A 16,646-nucleotide genomic window follows, 5' to 3' on the forward strand; every position below is an offset into this window, starting at 1 on the left:
CAATTCTTCTTCTTCTGTGTAACCCTCCTCTCTCAAAGTGGGCTGTGCCTGTTGCCCACAGCCATCTCGTCAGGAAGGGGCATTGGCAGGTGCTGGTTGCAGCCTCAGACTTCTCCCTGGGGTGTGTGAGCCTGTGGGGGGCAGGCAGACTGTGGTCCCCTGACTGCCAAGGTAACTTAGCACCCCCAGGCTAGCCAAGCTGTATTTCCTTTCTCAGAGGAACCCCCAACTCTTCTGGACCCTCCTCTCAGCCCCGACACCACCCTAGGAGCCTCCGCAGGCCGCTGGTTCTGTCTTTGGAGAGTTCCGGGCTCTTAGCCTGGGGGTGGGTCAAACTCCACAGAAGCACGGGGGACAGGGTGGAGGGCAAACCAGGCTGGCTTCCCCTGCAGCCCTTTCACCAGTAGCCCCGACACTACCCTGCCGCCCATTCTGGTCAGCTCAGAGCCTGCAGCATCCCTACATAGCTCACTGTCTCTGTCCATTGCTCCTGCGTGTGGTGGACCACATCTCCTTTGTCCTAATCACTGGTTTCTCTGTCAATTCTACTCAATGTGGCTTCCTCACCTTGGAATTCCACAATTTTTTTTGTCCACTGGTGGCATCCTTTTGTGGTTTCCAGTGCTGCTTGAACACCTGTAGTCATCTTTTCTGCCATTTTAAGGGATTTGGTACAGGACGGAAGGTGTGGGAGCAGCATTCCGTCTTGAGCCAACATTTGCGCACACACACAATGCAAATTGAGGTCACAGCATATTAGTGTTCTACGACTCCGCTTTTTTAAAACTTATGACATGAATGCCTTTCGCTGTAATCAACCACTCTTTTTTTTTTTTTTTTTTGCATATCACCTTGATTAGGAACATGCCCTTTCACTACAGGAACAAACTGCAGATTATTTAGCTAATTTCTTACTGTAACACATCAGTTACTGAGTGCAGTCAATTCAAAGTTGCTATTGTTCACACTTCAGCGACTCTGAAACCCGGACTCGGCTGGGGCTCCGCAGCCCAGTGTGTTTGTGGTGATACGATAATGCATGTTGTACAGCTGACAGCCTCTCAGGGCCGGTGACCTTCACATTCCCAAACACCACCGACCCCACGCCACGCCAGGGCTGGGTCCCCTGGGCTGGGCCTGTGCTGGCCCGTCCACCCAGGGCTCCTGGGCCCCGTCTTGGGTGGGGGTCGGCTCTGACCGCACCCTCCGTGGGGACTTCAGCAGACTGCGACATGGCTGCCTGATCTGGGGCAGCCCCCTTCCCCTCTCCTAAACGGTGGCTCTGGCCAGGATAATGAGCGGTTTAACAAAATGCCGCCAGTGAGAACGCCGGGCAGCGGCTTGGGATATTTATAGGAAACGAGAGGAACGCAGCTGGGTTAACATCCGGACCCCGCCACTGCCTCGCCGGGGAGTCCTGTGCGACACCCCTCCCCGTCCCCAGTCTTGGCTTCTTAACTGGAAAACCTGGGATCACAGGGGCCACGCTTCAGGGCGCTACTGTGAACTGCGCTCCGGCCGGGGTCACTCTCGGGTCCCAGGTAAGTTGGCAGGTACTGGTCCCCTGCACGAGGGCCGGGCGGGGGCGCATACTGACCTTGCCCCCGAGGTTTCCAGCCCGGTTTCCTCGTTCCCGCGAGCCCCCCGTTCTCGGGGCCGTCCAGCCCCGGGACTGCGCGCACGGCCGGCTCTGCTCACCGACCAGCTGCCTGACCCCCGGGCCGGCAACGGCGCCCCCCGACTCTGCGCCCTGGTGCCTGCCGCTCCCCCGCGAAGCCCCTCGGCGCCCCATCTGCAGAGGTGCTAGGCCAGCGTCCGGCTCAGGGCGTGCGGCACGGGCCCCCTGGGTGCCGCGGAGTGGCGCCGGGCCGGACGCCCCTTCACGCCTGCAGCCCCGGGGCTCCCAGTGGCAAAGAGCAAAGGGGATGACGCTGGCGGAGGCGGGGTGGTCACGCCGCGCTGCTCGGAGGGCCCCTCTCCAGGGGTGGAAGGCGGCACACGCGGGGCCACCCGCCTTTCTCCCCCCCCCCCCGAGCAGCGCGTGCTCCCCACGGGGGGACTGCACCCCGCGCCGGGGAGGTGACGACGGCAGCGGCCCTGGCCCCGATGGGACCGGCCCGGGGCTCGGCTCCCGGGGACGCCCCCGCTGCCCTCGGGGCGGGCTCTGCGCAGCCGCGCGGCGCGGGGCAGGGGGGGGCGGCCGGGGGCCGGAGCGGTGGGGGAGGGGCCCGGGCGCGCGGCCGCCCCGCCCGTGACGCATTTCCAACCGCCGGGAACCACGTCCCGGGCCGAGCGCGCGGCCGACGCCCTGGGCGCGCGCCTCGTGCACGCGCTCCCGCCACGTGACCCCGCGCTGGCCAATCGGCGGGCCGAGATTTGGGGGGCAAAGCGCGGCCCCGCGAGCAGTTGCGGCGGGAGAGCGGCGGGGCCGAGAGCGTGACTCGCCCGCTGCGCGCTGCCCCTGCTTCCCGCCGCCGCCGCCCGCAGCCATGTCCGAGGAGAAGCCCAAGGTAAGCGCCGGGACGGCGGGGCCGGCTTCCCGCGCTCGCCTCGGCCCCCGCGCCGCCATCTCGGGCGCTCGGGGCGCCGTCTGCGGCCGGGCGGGCGCGCTCCTCCGGGCCTGCGGGGCGACGGCGCCCCCCGGCCCCGCGCCTCCAGGCCCGACCCGCGGCCTCCCCCGCGCGGCCCCCGCCGGCCCGCTCCCCTCCCCCCGCGGCGCGCCCGCCCCCGCCTGGGGCTCCGCCCCCGCCTGGCCCCGCCCCGCGCCCCCAGCCCCGCCCACGTTGGCTGGCGCCGCCGCGTGGGGCGGGCGTGGGCGTGGCCCGGGCGTGGGCGGGGAGGGGGGCGGAGCCTGGCGCGGGTTCCGGGCGGCCTGGTCGGGCCCGCGGACTTGGGGTACGGGATGGGTCTCTTCTCGCCGTCGTTCGCCGACCTCGGGGCCCGCCGGGAACCCCCTTCTCCCGCACGCCCGGGCCCTCGGGAGCGCGTCGCCCGCGGGTCGGGCCTGGCGGTGCCTCCCGCAGTCCCCAGCGTCGCCTGCCGCGAGGGCAGCCCTGGACCGTGGCCTGGACAGATCGGGCGAGGCCCCCGCGGGGCGCGCCCCGGGCACAGTGCTGCGGCCCCCAACCGCCGGCGCGCCCTGGGCGTCGGGCCGCCTTCCGGCCCCTCGCGGCCCCCGGGTGGGCCCTTTGCCGAATGCCGCCCTCAGGTGGGCCCCGCCGCTCCCCCGCCGCGGCCTCAGGTGTGGGCCCCAGCCCGCTTGCTGGCAGTCGCTGACCTCCCTGGGCCTCTGCGACCCTGGGACGCAGTAAGCGGCCCACTCCAGGGAGAGGTCCTCCGACCACTGCACTTGGAGTGGCCTTGGCTTTTTACCAGATTCCAGCACAGTGAAGAGCCCGGGCGCTCCATCTGCGCCTGGTTGGTCCAGGCCAACTGGGACCTTCAGGTACCACGAAATGCACGTGGGCTCCATGGCCCAGGGCTCCTGGCACTTCTGCCATGTGGCCGACTTCCATGTCCATTTCATTGGAATAGATTTTTGCTTTACGTTTTTACAAAACGATGTTATTGCCGGCAGGCCCCATTCTTGACGCCCACCCCTGCTCAGACAGGGCAGCTCTCCTGGCTGGGGCTGCGGGGCGAGCGGGAAGGAAAAGGTTTTTGGGTCAGTTGGAACGCCAATTTCTGCTGAACCCTGGGGGACTCTGGCAGGGAATTGACCAAGGAGAATTGCACTCGTTTTTAGAGTTTCATTATGGGGGTGTGTGTGTGTGGTATATATGTATTTACTCCCAAGTTCATTGTTTACCAGGAACTCCCCAGTGGTTTGGGACAGACTGTTGTCTCCAGGTCTCCAGGGACAGAGCCACCTGCCAACCCAGGGTGGCCGGGAACACAGCAACCACTGAGCCCGAGTGCAGTTTTGGGATTTCGCCCCCTGGCGAGCCTGTGCGCCCATGCCCCTGTTTTAGGCACAGCGGGGACAGATTAGCTGGGTCCCTTAGCCAGGAATGGAGAGGAGGAACCAGTGAAGAGAAGGGAGACCTGGACCTGAGAGGAATCTAGACTCCTTCCTTCAGGTCTCAGCTCGCGCCCGGGGACCAGCTCCCCCAGGTCTGCACCTTCCTGGGACACGCCAGGAGAGAGCACACGATACAGTTCAGATTTCCAGCAAGAGTTTATTTTCAGATTGATTCAGAGGAGTCAGCTTTCATCATTTTGTTGAAACATGAATGATTTTTATAGATCCCTTAAATCCCAAACAGTGCAGATACCTGAGGTGACACTGTACTTTCGGAACCCACTATAACCCACCCTGTGGGGAGAACCACAGGGGTCTTACTCAGAGCTTTAAAAATACTTCCAGGACCTCGCTTCCTTTTCAGGTTGAGCTGCCTGGAAGATGGCCCACTGCTCCTTAACCTAAGCCTCTTCCGTCTATTCAAAATGTGTTTCCAGGCAACGAGACATCCCAATTATGTTATTGTCCAGTTGTTTTGACATTGTCAGGAATTATGTAAAGATATATGTCATGAATTATTACTGTTCAGATAGAACAGTTTAAATGAGAAACTGCATGGAGGACGGCTTTGCTCTCAGTGCTTGTTTCCAGTACAGCGAGATGGGGCTGCAGACTAATAACACGGTGAAAGCTTCTGGACAAAATTACTGCAGGATACCTTTTCCTAGCGTTCTTTTAACCACAACATTTTTGGTTTTCTTTTTGTTCTATTTTACCAGTCATATATAAGTATATTTTACCTGTGAACATGTGTTTTTACTGATTTCATGAGTACTTTTAAAAACAAGAACTTTCTCTAAATTTATTCCTAGATTTAATATATGGATTTTTTCTTTCCATTAACAACCTGTGAGAAGAACTCTGTAAACTTCCGTTGCATTTAGTATATACTCCTTTACACATGGATGCTTAACAAGTTAAAAATAAGTTGTGTAAAAATAAAGAGTCATATGAGCTACTCTGAATTGGTGGAAGATTTTAAGAATTAGGTCAGTTTTAATGACTTAAAAATCAAACAACAATTACCTAAAGACTAAAACTAAAATAAAATTGTGGTATCTGGTGAATGGTTTTTGAGGCCCAGTTTCACTTCTGTTTTGCAGGAGGGAGTAAAGACAGAGAACGACCACATCAATCTGAAAGTGGCTGGGCAGGATGGGTCAGTCGTCCAGTTCAAAATCAAGAGGCACACTCCTTTGAGCAAGCTGATGAAGGCGTACTGCGAGAGACAGGTGACGGCATCAGATACCACGCGGGGTTGAGATTTCCAGTTATCTTGTAGACACCCGTGTGTGTGTCATTCGGCAGCCGGGTGCCATCCCCACGCTGCCCTTGGTCAGCACCTGTCTCTCCACACTCAAGCTAGTTCTTCAGCAGGTAGATGGCACCACCTCTTGTCTTGTAGACGTGCCCTCAGTCTGGGTCCTGCAGGTTGCGTCCCTGAATGTCTTGAGCCTGTTTCTCTGTACTTGTGTCCCTGCAAATTGACAGCTGGATCTGAGGGCTTGGTTGGACTCAAGTTCAGCAGGGCAGGTGGGTGGTGGCCCGCCTTCCACGAGTTGGCAGGTGATGTCTGGGGATATCTCCTGCTGATGGTGACCAGCTCTGGGGGCTGTTGATTCATCAGAGGTTGCAGACTGGTGAGTTCTCCTTCAGTTCTGTTATTCCTCCCATCACGGAGCTGCTGGACTGCGTCTGTGAAGAGATGGCTGTCCTTGACAGTTTGGTCTTCCAGGGGTCATTTTATTTAGGAAAGACAAGACTCATTAAGTTTTCAAAATAATGAGTTGATTCATTATCATCTTGCAGCAGTGACCAGTTAGATTTGTTATTTTTAGGGTCATTAGGAATTCATGGATTAAAACCTAGTTGTGCTTCAGTCTTCGCATGGCTCAAATGGACTCGTCTCTGGCACATGGGGCTCTTGATCCCAGTGACCTTTGGTGCTTTGCTGCTGCCTGGTGTGACAGGATGACCCGGGCTGCGATTTGGCATTTCCTGCCCCAGGGCTGGGTCTGCTTGTTCTCCAGGGAGCCCTGTTCTTTTAGTGGGAAATAGCATATTAAGACACAAGGCACTTGGGGCCATGATGCCATCTTTACTCGGTGCTTTGCAAGCACCCTCGTGTGTTGCTGTCCTGGTGGTGGCCATTCTTGCCTTTGGGTTTGTTTTTCCCCTTTTTAAAAAAAAAATAGGGTAAAACACTCACATGCCTTCCTGTTTTTCCTTCCCATTCTTCAAATCCTGTCTTCAGAGGCAATCACTATCAACCCCTTTAACTTTCTTTCACTCTTTAGTGGCAAATAGCATTCTTATTACCTCCATCTTTTCATATTTTTCAGTTTTTGTTGTTATTTTCATCTGTGATATATAAGCTAATTTAGTTCCCTGATACCTCCATACACCATCGATGCACACCCTTCTCGTTTGCACACTTTCTTTCCCCTGCTCCAGGGCAGTTAATGACATTGTGGCTGTGTAAGCACTGCTCATGCTGAGCCCAGTGCACACCTCACTCCACCTTATTCTTGGAGAAGTTTGTGTCTGTGTCTGTTCTGCTTGGTGTTTGTGTAACTTTCTAGGTGTCTGTTACTAATGCCTCATCCCTGCAGCCTCCACTGTGCCTGATGCCCTCCACATAGCAAGGCACGTCCTGCTTTTCTCAGCATCCCTCGTGGAGCCCTGCTCCCTTGGCTCCAGCTGGACCCATGGCTTTGGAGACTGCGCAGCTGTCGCCGCAGAGCTGCAGGAGGGAGCAGAGAGACATGGTCTCTGGCCATCTGTCCTGTGTCTGTGAAATCAGAACAGCTTTTTCAGTGAAATGTTGACATGCCGAGATGACGCTCACGCATTCCCCTGGGGATGCAGAAAGGCTGCACACCCTCCTTTTTAGCTGCAGTGTACACATCTCCGCCTGCTGCCTGCTCAAGGCCTGAAGCATCGCCCCTGCTTTTATGCAGACATCCAGTTCGTGCAGCCTTCCTTTCCACAGCCCTCGTTTTCACCTGGCCCGTTTTCTCTTTGAGAATTTTCTGAAGGGGGGAAGCGGTGGTTCCAACAGTGTAGCCATGCTGCTTGGCAGCTGGAGGGCAGCTAGAGGGAGGAATCAGGCCGGGGAAGGGAAGGGACTAGTCAGTGGAAGGTATTAGAGAAGGGCTTTCTGAACGTGTACATCCATACGTTTGGAATTTTGATATTTTGATATAAATATTTGATTTTGTGAATTAAGCTGTATTATCTGGAAATATTTAACTATTGCTTTTTCTTTTCAGGGCTTGTCAATGAGACAGATTAGATTCAGGTTTGATGGGCAACCAATTAATGAAACAGATACCCCAGCACAGGTATGAAAACAGACGGTATGTTTTAGTGTAATTTATATCCAACGGTTACTTCTGATTTGCATTTGAATAATTGCCGTTTAAAATACTCATTTGAGAATTGTTGGTTGATTCACATACTGAATACTTTACTTTTTCTTAATCATTTTAATTATTAGATTATTTCATTTTTTAATCTTGAAATTAAAGTTTCCAAATGAGAAGGATATACTTTATCAGACATCACTCTTTGTATTTGAAGATCAGAGCTTAGGTTCTGGGTTGAGCCTCCGTGGTGACGCTGAGGGAGATGTCCCCCCCGAGTGACTTCCGGGACAGGCCTGGCAGCCACAAATGACGACGCAGAAGTGCCTCCCCTCCGCTGCCTAGACAGTTGGTTTGCAGTTTGAGTCAGGTTGTAACTAAAGTTTCGGCTTGATTCTCGTGCCCGTAAGCATTTAGGCCCACGTTCCATGGGTGGAAAGGGGAATGCATTTTCCACGTCATTATCCGTCACTTAGTCTCTCTGAAGTACAGACTCACGACACCCAAGATATCTGAGAATTGTATGTCATGCAGTAGTGACAAGGGCTTTGGACCTGGCAATACAGGCTAAAGTTGCAGCTCTTGTCATTTCTCAACTGGTGACCTTGTGTTGCAAGTCCCTTCATCTCTGAGTCTGTTTGGTTTCTCTGTAAAATGGAGCTAATAAGTGTCTCTTTTACAAAATTGTGAGAATCAATTGGGAAGTTCATTGGGAAAACCTGTTTTTGCAAAACTGTAAGGGGCTCTATATAAAGAGGTTTTCTTTCTATCCACATAGGAAATCATACTCTGTAAACCAGGGTGGTGAGCTGCGTGTGTGGATTTACGAGAAGGGCTGCCTGGGGCGAGCAGTGTGGGGAAAGGCCTTGTGGAGTCGATGGGGCTCCAGCTGGGGGTTGAAGGGCAGGTCAGAGGAGCAGAGAGAACTCCACAGGTCAAATGAGGTCACCTGCCTTGTGAGTCAGGGCTCTCTGGCCTCTGTGCTCCATGGCCACGCTGTCTGCAGAGCGAGGGCAGTGGCGAGTCCAGGCTGGTTCTCTGTGCAGTGCGGAGGTGATTTCTGGGACACATGGCTGCTTCCAGCCTTGGTTAATCTGTCTGAACTGGCAGAGGATGGAGAGAGGTCAGGGTACATGTTTTTGTGCCCCTTGGTGTCAGAAAAGGAGACTCGAGGGCAGTGTGTGTACCACCTCTGGTCTGGCCTTTGGAAAAGGAGGAGAAGCAGAGGAGGGAAGCCGGCAGGGAGCCCCATCGCCTGCATTTTGGTTTGGTGGAAGGTCATACATACGACTGACTGAAGTGCCATCTCTGCTCAGTGGGCTCCCATTGGTCCTTAGGATTTGCCATGCCAGTTGGCATCTTGTCCTTAGTTGTCCCCGTCTCACTTGGCAGTGGAATCTTATGTTGCCTAATTTTCAGTAAAAATTTTATATGTCTCAAGTTTCTTTTGTAATGAAACCCAGGTTTTCTCTTTATCAGTTACAGTTCTTTGCTTTTGAAGATTCTTTTGAGTTTTGTTAGGGGAAATGTGGTGAATAAATAGGGTTTATTGTAAGTGCAAAACTAGACATCTTTTCTTGCATGTTACTTATATGGGAGGGATTCCAAAAGCAAGGTGTGCTCAGGGTGGTGCTCTCTATTGGAAGGGGCACATTTGCATTAACTGCTGTTCAATCTTGCGTTTTCCGTTCCCATGATGATGAGAAAACTTAACAAGCCTCCCCCTCTCCCACTGTGCTTGTCATGACGTTCCCAGCTGGAGATGGAGGACGAGGACACCATTGATGTGTTCCAGCAGCAGACGGGCGGAGAGGCCGGCGACGGGCTTCAGCAGCAGACGGGGGCAGCGCCTGGGGCCCTGGGCCTCTGGGGACGTGGCGTCTAGAAGCACCACCGCCACACGTGTCATCTCTCCTTGCATTTGCTCTAAGTAAACACGTGAACATGCCAATCACAAAGGAGTCTGCAGAAACTCAAGGACACTCACCAAAATTATTTTCCTCTCTCTCTGATGCACTGTGAGTGCAACTCAAAACTCTATCTGCAGGGATTAATCTACATCTTAAATTGGGCCAACAAGAATTGTTATCTTTGTTTAGGTAAAATCAGTTGCCAGGTTTTTTGGGTTTTTGTTTTTATTTTTTTCTCCTCTTATACCATTTTCCCCTCAAACTTGTTGACCTGAATGTCCACTTTTAGTCTGTGGATGGCGATCTTATGCCCAGGTGCTGCAGTGCCCCCCCCCTTTTGTAATTGTGTGGCCAACTTGTGTCCTCCGGGGGGGGGTTCCTGTTGGACAAGTTTTGGGGGGTTGATGGGGATAGAAGGCAACATTTGACTTACTGTTTGTTATTAAAATGCTAAATATATTGCAAATTTAAGTTTTTGTCACAGAGTATGGTAAAGTTGAAGAGAAAATATTGGATTGCTTCTTAAAAGGTAAAAGGAGGAAAATAACCGAGTCCTTCAGTAATATGGCCCCGAGCATCCCCTGCTCCTTGAGCCCCGCCCGGGTTTTGAGGCCCAGGACTCCCACCACCAACTGCTCGGCATATCGGGCAACAACTGGCATGGCTAAATTGGCTTTCCCCCCTTTTTTAATATGGAAGAAAATAATTACCACAGTTTTCATTTGGTAATAGTATTGTGGCCTCAGATTTCTTCTAGTAGTTGCTTCTGATGAGTAATTATGGTCTATATATAAAAAACTAAGATTAAGTATTACTGAATTTGCAGTTATGTCGTCGTGTAAAAGAGCTATTCAAAGTGTGGTTAAAAACGAGACCTGTGGGAAGATGACTTCATGTTACTCTCCTGGATCTCAAGGACCTTTGCTCTGCTGCTTTCCAAATATGTATTCAATTTATGCGTTAGTGCGGTGATTTCAGTTGTGTGAAATATTTTGGGATCTATGCCAATTAAAAATTTCCACAGTTCTGCCTGTTGTCCTTCAGTCAGGATCCACTGCTGCCTGACGGCCATTCTCTGCCTTTTTTATAGTCACCTGAGCGGTTGGACCATGACCGATCATCTCTTGCCTGCTTGAAATCTTGCTGCAAATGTCTTCATTTCCTTGGCATTTTGCTGTACGGGCTAGGGTGGGGCATTTTGTTGGCTCTGTTGTGTTTATTCACCAATTTGTACATTATTTGTTGTCCTTTACTACTGTAAACAGTAAATATAGTTTGGTATTCTGTCTCTTGGCTTCTGTTAAACGCTGCATTTGAGGGTTGGGCCCCATCTGTCACAGTTCGGTGTTTGTGTCCACCACGCAGCGAGGGCCACAGGAGCTGATGGAGAAGCCAGGTGCTGGTGAGGGGCTGCTCCCCGACGGCTCCTCTCCCCGCCCTGCTGGACTAGTGATGGGGCCCAGCGTTTTCCCTGCTGAGCGGTGCAGCCTCTCACTCCTCACCAGAGCTCTGCTTGGTTGATCTGAACTGGTGTGATGATGAAACCTCCTTTTCCTGTCCTGGGTTTAGTGCAGACAGAGAGGGTGGATTTTAGAGGCAGGTAAATCTGGGCTTCAGTCTTGGGGCTTCTCAATTTTTCTAGTGTTTGAAGATGACTTTGTGCAGTTGGCAACCTCCTCATTTACTTGAAAAAGTGAATTGATATTAATTTGACTTCGGGAATCTCCACATACTCTGCTGTGACAAAAGAAGGGTGGAAAATGTATGAGCTGTTTTAGTTGGTCCATTAAGGTGAGTGTCGAAAGGTTAGGGCAGCCAGGGACAGCAAGCACATCCACTCTGGCACTTGATTCACACACATCAGCAAAAGCATATGGATTAAAGTACATCGATCACCAGGTGCCCTAGATAGGATGGGGAAATAAAGGGATGGAAAGAATCCAGGAACACATAAGGAGAGGTGTGCCCAGATGCCTTAAGTTAGAAAAGAATAATGGGTTAAGAATTTATTTGGGTACATTAGAGCAATGCCGCTTGAATTTTCACCCAAAGACACTCAACAGGAGAGGAAAGAGAAGGGATATGTCCTTGAAGTTGTCTTTTATCTTAGAAATTCAAGCAAATTCTGCATTTGGAATAATAAATCCATTGGTATTAAATATTTTTTAAAAATTAAATTACATAAACCTAACTCCCAGAATCTTTTGGTTAGATTGACACTTTAGGAAGAGAGATGCGCGATTTATCCTGTTACCTGTGCCTCAGGTCCCGGCTGGGACTGTCCCGGTTTTAGCACTGGAAGTCCTAGGCAGATGGGACAGTTGTCTGCTACCGTCTGAGAAACAAGCTTCTATTAAAGCCATACCATATAACATGGGCTTAGCTGAGATCCTTTTTATACTTCAGAACTTTAGTTGTCAAGGATATAAAAGACTAATTTTACTCTGCACTCACTGGCTTCCCACATGTGTGTTGCTTAGAAAAAACATTTAAGTTTCAGACACTTGCAACTCAGCACTTCCGCAACCAGTACCGACTGGTCCGACTTGAGAGCTGGCAGGTTTGGCAAATAAAACACAGGATACCCAGTTAAGATTTGAGTTTCAGTAAAAGAACAAATAACTGGCCTAGGAAGAGAAAGACGTGTTGAGGGTAGAGGACAAGAGAGAAACCTGGTTCCCTGGAGAGCAGGCCCCCATGACAACCACCTCTAGGTGAGAATTTTCCATCTTGTTGAAGCAACTCATACATTGGATTTCTGTCACCTGATGCTGAACCTAATCCTGATACAAGCTATAAACCACATTTCCTAAAATAATAGTTGAACACATAATGCTCTACAATGAGTTAGAAAATGTCTGGAAAAGACTGATTCAATGAGGAAAACTTCCAGCCTGCGGTGCCCTCGATGTGGAGCACATGCTGATACTGATCATCACCCACAACCACCCACCTGCACGAGTGGAGCTGTTTCCCTTTTGTAGCAGTGTCAATAGCACCCTCTGGCCCCCTGGTGATCAGAAGAAAGGGCCTGCAGCCTGGCTTAAGGAACGGGGGTGCAGTTTGTAACCACAGGGAGAGGGCCCTCCATGAGGAGGTTAGCTCTCTCAAACTCTCTAAGGGATGCTGACTACCCTGTCATTTTATAAAGCACCGTGGTCATGTGAAGGGAGTCTTGGATTCAGATTTTGTGGTGCTACTACTCAAAAATACGCATCCTTGTGTTTCCGTTGTTAAATTTCATTCAACTCCACAAAGACTTAGTGAGAGCATGCCTGTCAGGGTGCCATTCCAGGGGCCGAGGCTGCATCCGGGAACACATGAGCCAAGACTCCTGCCCTCATGGGATGTGTTTCTAGTTAGAGGAGTCTGACAATAAATATAATAAATAAGTAAATTATATAATATGCTATTAAATTATATGACACATTGTGTAGTAAATTATATGACACATGGTACATAGGATAGGTGTGGAAAAAAAATGAGGTACAGGGTTTGGGCTGGGGGTGGGGCATGTGAGCAGACTTGAAAAGATGGGTGGCTGGGGACTGAGGGACACCTGAGGAGGGAAGCACTGGGGAGAGTCAGGGGCACCCCTGGCTCCTTGAAGAAGCAGCCAGGAGGCCAGGGGGGCTGGAGGAAGTGAGAGGTCAGAGGAGGGGGTGGGCGTGGGAGGGACCATTCCAGCCATGGTGGGGAACGAGCTTCTACTGGGTAAAACGGGGCGCCGAGCAGCAAGCTGATCCGGCTCACCTTTTAAATGGATCCTGTCTGTTATGTTGAAGACAAAGTGGAAACAGACGCAAGGAGACAGGTTAAGGGACTATTGAAACAGTCTCGGCAGGGGATGAAAGCAGTTTTCTTTCAAAAAGGCACACAGGCCCTTGGAGAGCCCACCCACAGAATACTAAACGTGTTTGCTTTCTTCCCAGCCAGGAAGGATGTGGGTTCTGGAAAGCATAAACAGACGGTTCAACCCCGGCAGGGCAATCAGAGAACGCTTCAGAGTATTTTGGAAAAGATACACACTGCGGGAGCCGCTAGAGAAGCGAGGAGCCGAAAGGGGAGCAGGAGGAGGATGAGTCACTACTGGTCAACCCTCCTGCAGCTCCGGCCCGGGAGCGCGGGGCGCAGCACCCGGGGCCTGTGAGACCCTGACGCGGAGCTGGCGGAGAAGCCGGAAAGCTGGGGTGACCCTGGGGTCACCGCCGGGCAGCGGGACCGGCGACTAGGAGAGCTGGCCCCTCCTGGCACGCGTCCTCGTGGCTCCGACCTGGATCCAGAACCAGAGACGGGTCTTGGGACGCCCGCTCCCAGCCCAGCCTCACCGACACGGAATACGACCGCCACGATCACCATCTTCCACTCGCTTTTTAGGAACCTAAAACCCGTTTCATTCCAAAGGAGCGTCCAGTGTCGCCCTCGGACACTCCCGGTCAGCCTGGGCTGGGCCCGCAGTTACAGCGGCTCTTCCCCGCCACCGAGGTGGCGACAGCAGGTGCCCGCCTCTGGACCGGATCGACGTGCCACGTGCACACTCGCGGAGAGCTTTTGCTTTCCATCCTCCATTTTCCCGGCACGAGGAAAAAAGCGATCTGAACACAAGCCCCTCCGGCCGGGGTCTCCGACCGCCCACAGCAGGCACAACGCGGTGGGGAACCAGGAAGCTCCGGAGGCGCCCGCTGCTGCGGTCCTCCAGGGGCCTGGCGCAGGCACCGGCCTCTCTCCCGGGGGTTCGCCCGCGCGGTCTGCCTCGTCCGCTCCGCTTCCCGGGCCCCACGCCGGGCCGCAGGGTCGGGGATGCCGCGGCCGGCGCCATCCCTCGGGACCCGAGCGCTTGGACCTCAAACCCGCTCTCTCCACGGCGACCGCGCACGCGCCAAGGCCGCGACCCGGAAGGGCTCCGCCGGCCGCGGTGGCGACCCGGAAGCTGCTCCCGGCGTTGGGGCGAGAGGGACAAGAGCTTATGAGGCGAGGCTCTGGAGAATCGCTGTTGCCGGGACGATGGCGGGGACGGCTCTCAAGAGGCTGATGGCTGAGTACAAACGTGAGTTCGGGGCCCCCGCGCTCGCCCCCGCCGTCGGGCCGCGGCCTTCCTCGGCGACGGGGCGTCCGCTCCCCGGGCCCGGGTCGACGGGGCCCGCCCTGCCCTCCTGGCCCCGGGGCGCCGCGCCCCGCGGCCTCGCGCGCGGCCGGGCCCTGGTGCTGGGACGTGGTTCGTGGCGGCTGCGGCCTCCGCCTGCGCCGCGAACCGGAGCGTAGAACCCGGCGCCCGAGCCCCGCGCCCAACCCTACCGCATGGGCATGCAGGAGCCCAGGGAGGTTCAGGGCGCCTCGGTGCCAGCTGCTCCCCTGCCGAGGCTGAGAGGTGCTACACTGGGTCAGGGCTGCCTGCCCATGAGTTAGGAGCGAATGCGTTTTGTTTTGGCACGTTGTGTCTGCATGCTCTGTCTCCTGTGTCTCCCGCTACTCTTTAGTGTATGTACGCTTCTAAAGAAATTCTAGATAAGAAACAAAAAGGAGAGAAGACAATCATACGTCGTTTAGGTTGCTTTAACAATATAATCTGTTTTTCTTTAGTGGCGCTTTTTGGTAACTCACAGGGACCCCTAATTCCAATCCTGCAAACATGCAGTGAGAAGTTGGGGAAGAAAACCTCGATTGTCTCCTGAGAAGTTAAGAAATGAAGTGTATTAAAAGGGAAAAGGCTCAGTGTGATGAGTATGAGGTGGAAGTTCCGGTTTTGGCTTTCTCATTAATAAAAGACCAGGGTTTTTGAGCAGTTCCACCTGTCATTTCTTCCCGGGTCATATTCAGAAAATGTCCTTAGTGCTTTCTTAGCCACCAACTTAAATATTTGTAATATTTGGGGGAAAGGAAAGGGAGAAATGAGAAAACTGAAAACACTTTGAATGCCACCTTTTAAAATGGAATGCTCCTTGGAAGAAAATTCAGAGGCCTGTTGTGAGAAATTAGGTTATACCACTGTTTGGAGGTGCCAAAATAAAATAACAATTAAAATAAAAAAGAACATCTAAAACATCCTGTTCCCCTCCTCCCCCTCATTGTTCATTTACTTTTTTTAAAATACAGTTTAATTGAGATATATTCACATACCCTACAGTCATCCACAGTGTACACAGCACCATCATACAGTTGTGCGTTAATTACTAGAATCAAGTTGAATCTTTTTCTTACTCCAAAATAAAAATAGAAGCAAAAAAGAACACCCAGAACTTTCCATTCTCTCCATCCCACCCTATTCTTCATCTGATTTTTGTCCCCATTTTTCCACTCATCTGTCCAAACACTGGATAAAGGGAGTGCGAGCCACAAGGTTTTCACAATCACACAGTCACACTATGCAAGCTGCATAGTTATATAGTTGTTTTCAAGAATCAGGGTCACTGGGTTGCAGTTCGGCAGCTTCAGGTATTTCCCTATAGCCATTCCAACACACTAAAAACTAAAAAGTGTTATCTGTATAGTGCATAAGAATACCCTCCAGCATGACCTCTCAACTCCATTTGAAATCTCTCAGCCACTGGAACCTTATTTTGTTTCATCTCTCTTCCCCCTTTTGGTCAAGAAAATCTTCTCAGTCCCACAGTACTGGGTCCAGGCTCATCCCCAGGAATCGTTTCCTGCATTGCCAGGGGCATTCACACCCCTGGGAGTCATGTCTTTCGAAGGGAGGAGGGTAGTGAGTTCACCTGCTGAGTGAGCTTAGAGAGAGAGGCCACATCTGAGCAACAAAGAGGCTCTCTGGGGAGGACTCCTAGGCACAATTATAAGTAGGTTTAGCCTCTCCTTTGCAGCAATAGGCCTCACAAGGGAAAGCCCCCACATTGAGGGCTCAGCCCACTAAATTGGCAGTCCTCGGTGTTTGCGAGAAAATCAGCAACAACCTAGGTGGGGAAGTCCAACTTTTCTGCATTTCTCCGCAGTTCCTTTGGGGGCCCCACAAATACACTTTCTCTCTGCCCATATCACTCTGGGTTGTATTGGGATTTCACCCCAGGCTGTACAAACTCACCAAATCCCACTTCCCACTCAAAACTCCATGCACCTATTGTGTTCAAACAAACTGATTGTACGGGTTAAATTATCTAGTGTGCTACGAAAACTATAGATCCTGCACCAGATAAACATCTCCCTTGGTCTCACAGATAAACCCAGTCAGTATCATCCTTTACCCTTTGGCCTGATTTGCCTTAGTCCTAACCAGATCTGCTTCATTCTCTAATTGAATTCTGAACTCTTTTTCAGCTCTTTCAACGGTTGCCATATGGGGTAATACTGACATTCATAGTTGCCAAGATCTAGCTCTGAGTCTCATGTGTCACACAC

General features: G+C 52.5%; 2 protein-coding genes across 5 annotated transcripts in view; both read left to right on the top strand.

The window, feature by feature from the left end:
• Nucleotides 1–2,289: 2,289 nt before the first annotated feature.
• On the top strand, nucleotides 2,290–10,584 carry SUMO3 (small ubiquitin like modifier 3). Of its 2 annotated transcripts, none has more exons than XM_037830377.1 (4): nucleotides 2,290–2,510; nucleotides 5,125–5,253; nucleotides 7,294–7,365; nucleotides 9,143–10,584. In XM_037830377.1, exons 1-4 carry the CDS (start codon nucleotides 2,490–2,492, stop codon nucleotides 9,269–9,271), a joined length of 351 nt encoding a protein of 116 aa, XP_037686305.1. In that variant the 5' UTR covers nucleotides 2,290–2,489; the 3' UTR covers nucleotides 9,272–10,584. The 2 variants fall into 2 exon arrangements, with proteins under 2 accessions (XP_037686305.1, XP_037686299.1); XM_037830371.1 differs by lacking the exon at nucleotides 2,290–2,510 and adding an exon at nucleotides 2,852–3,208.
• A 3,299-nt stretch (nucleotides 10,585–13,883) lies between these two features.
• UBE2G2 (ubiquitin conjugating enzyme E2 G2) overlaps nucleotides 13,884–16,646 on the top strand; it is a 46,400-nt gene continuing 43,637 nt past the window's right edge. Inside the window, exon 1 of one of the 3 annotated variants that reach the window (XM_037830344.1) lies at nucleotides 13,884–14,343. In XM_037830344.1, coding sequence (XP_037686272.1) covers nucleotides 14,097–14,343 — 247 coding nt within the window. In that variant the 5' untranslated portion in view covers nucleotides 13,884–14,096. The remainder of the gene's footprint in view (nucleotides 14,344–16,646) is intronic. The other 2 variants (XM_037830352.1, XM_037830362.1) reach the window with 2 other exon arrangements.

This window comes from Choloepus didactylus, chromosome 1 (assembly GCF_015220235.1).
Source record: "Choloepus didactylus isolate mChoDid1 chromosome 1, mChoDid1.pri, whole genome shotgun sequence".
In the NCBI taxonomy this organism is placed as follows: Eukaryota; Metazoa; Chordata; class Mammalia; order Pilosa; family Megalonychidae; genus Choloepus; species Choloepus didactylus.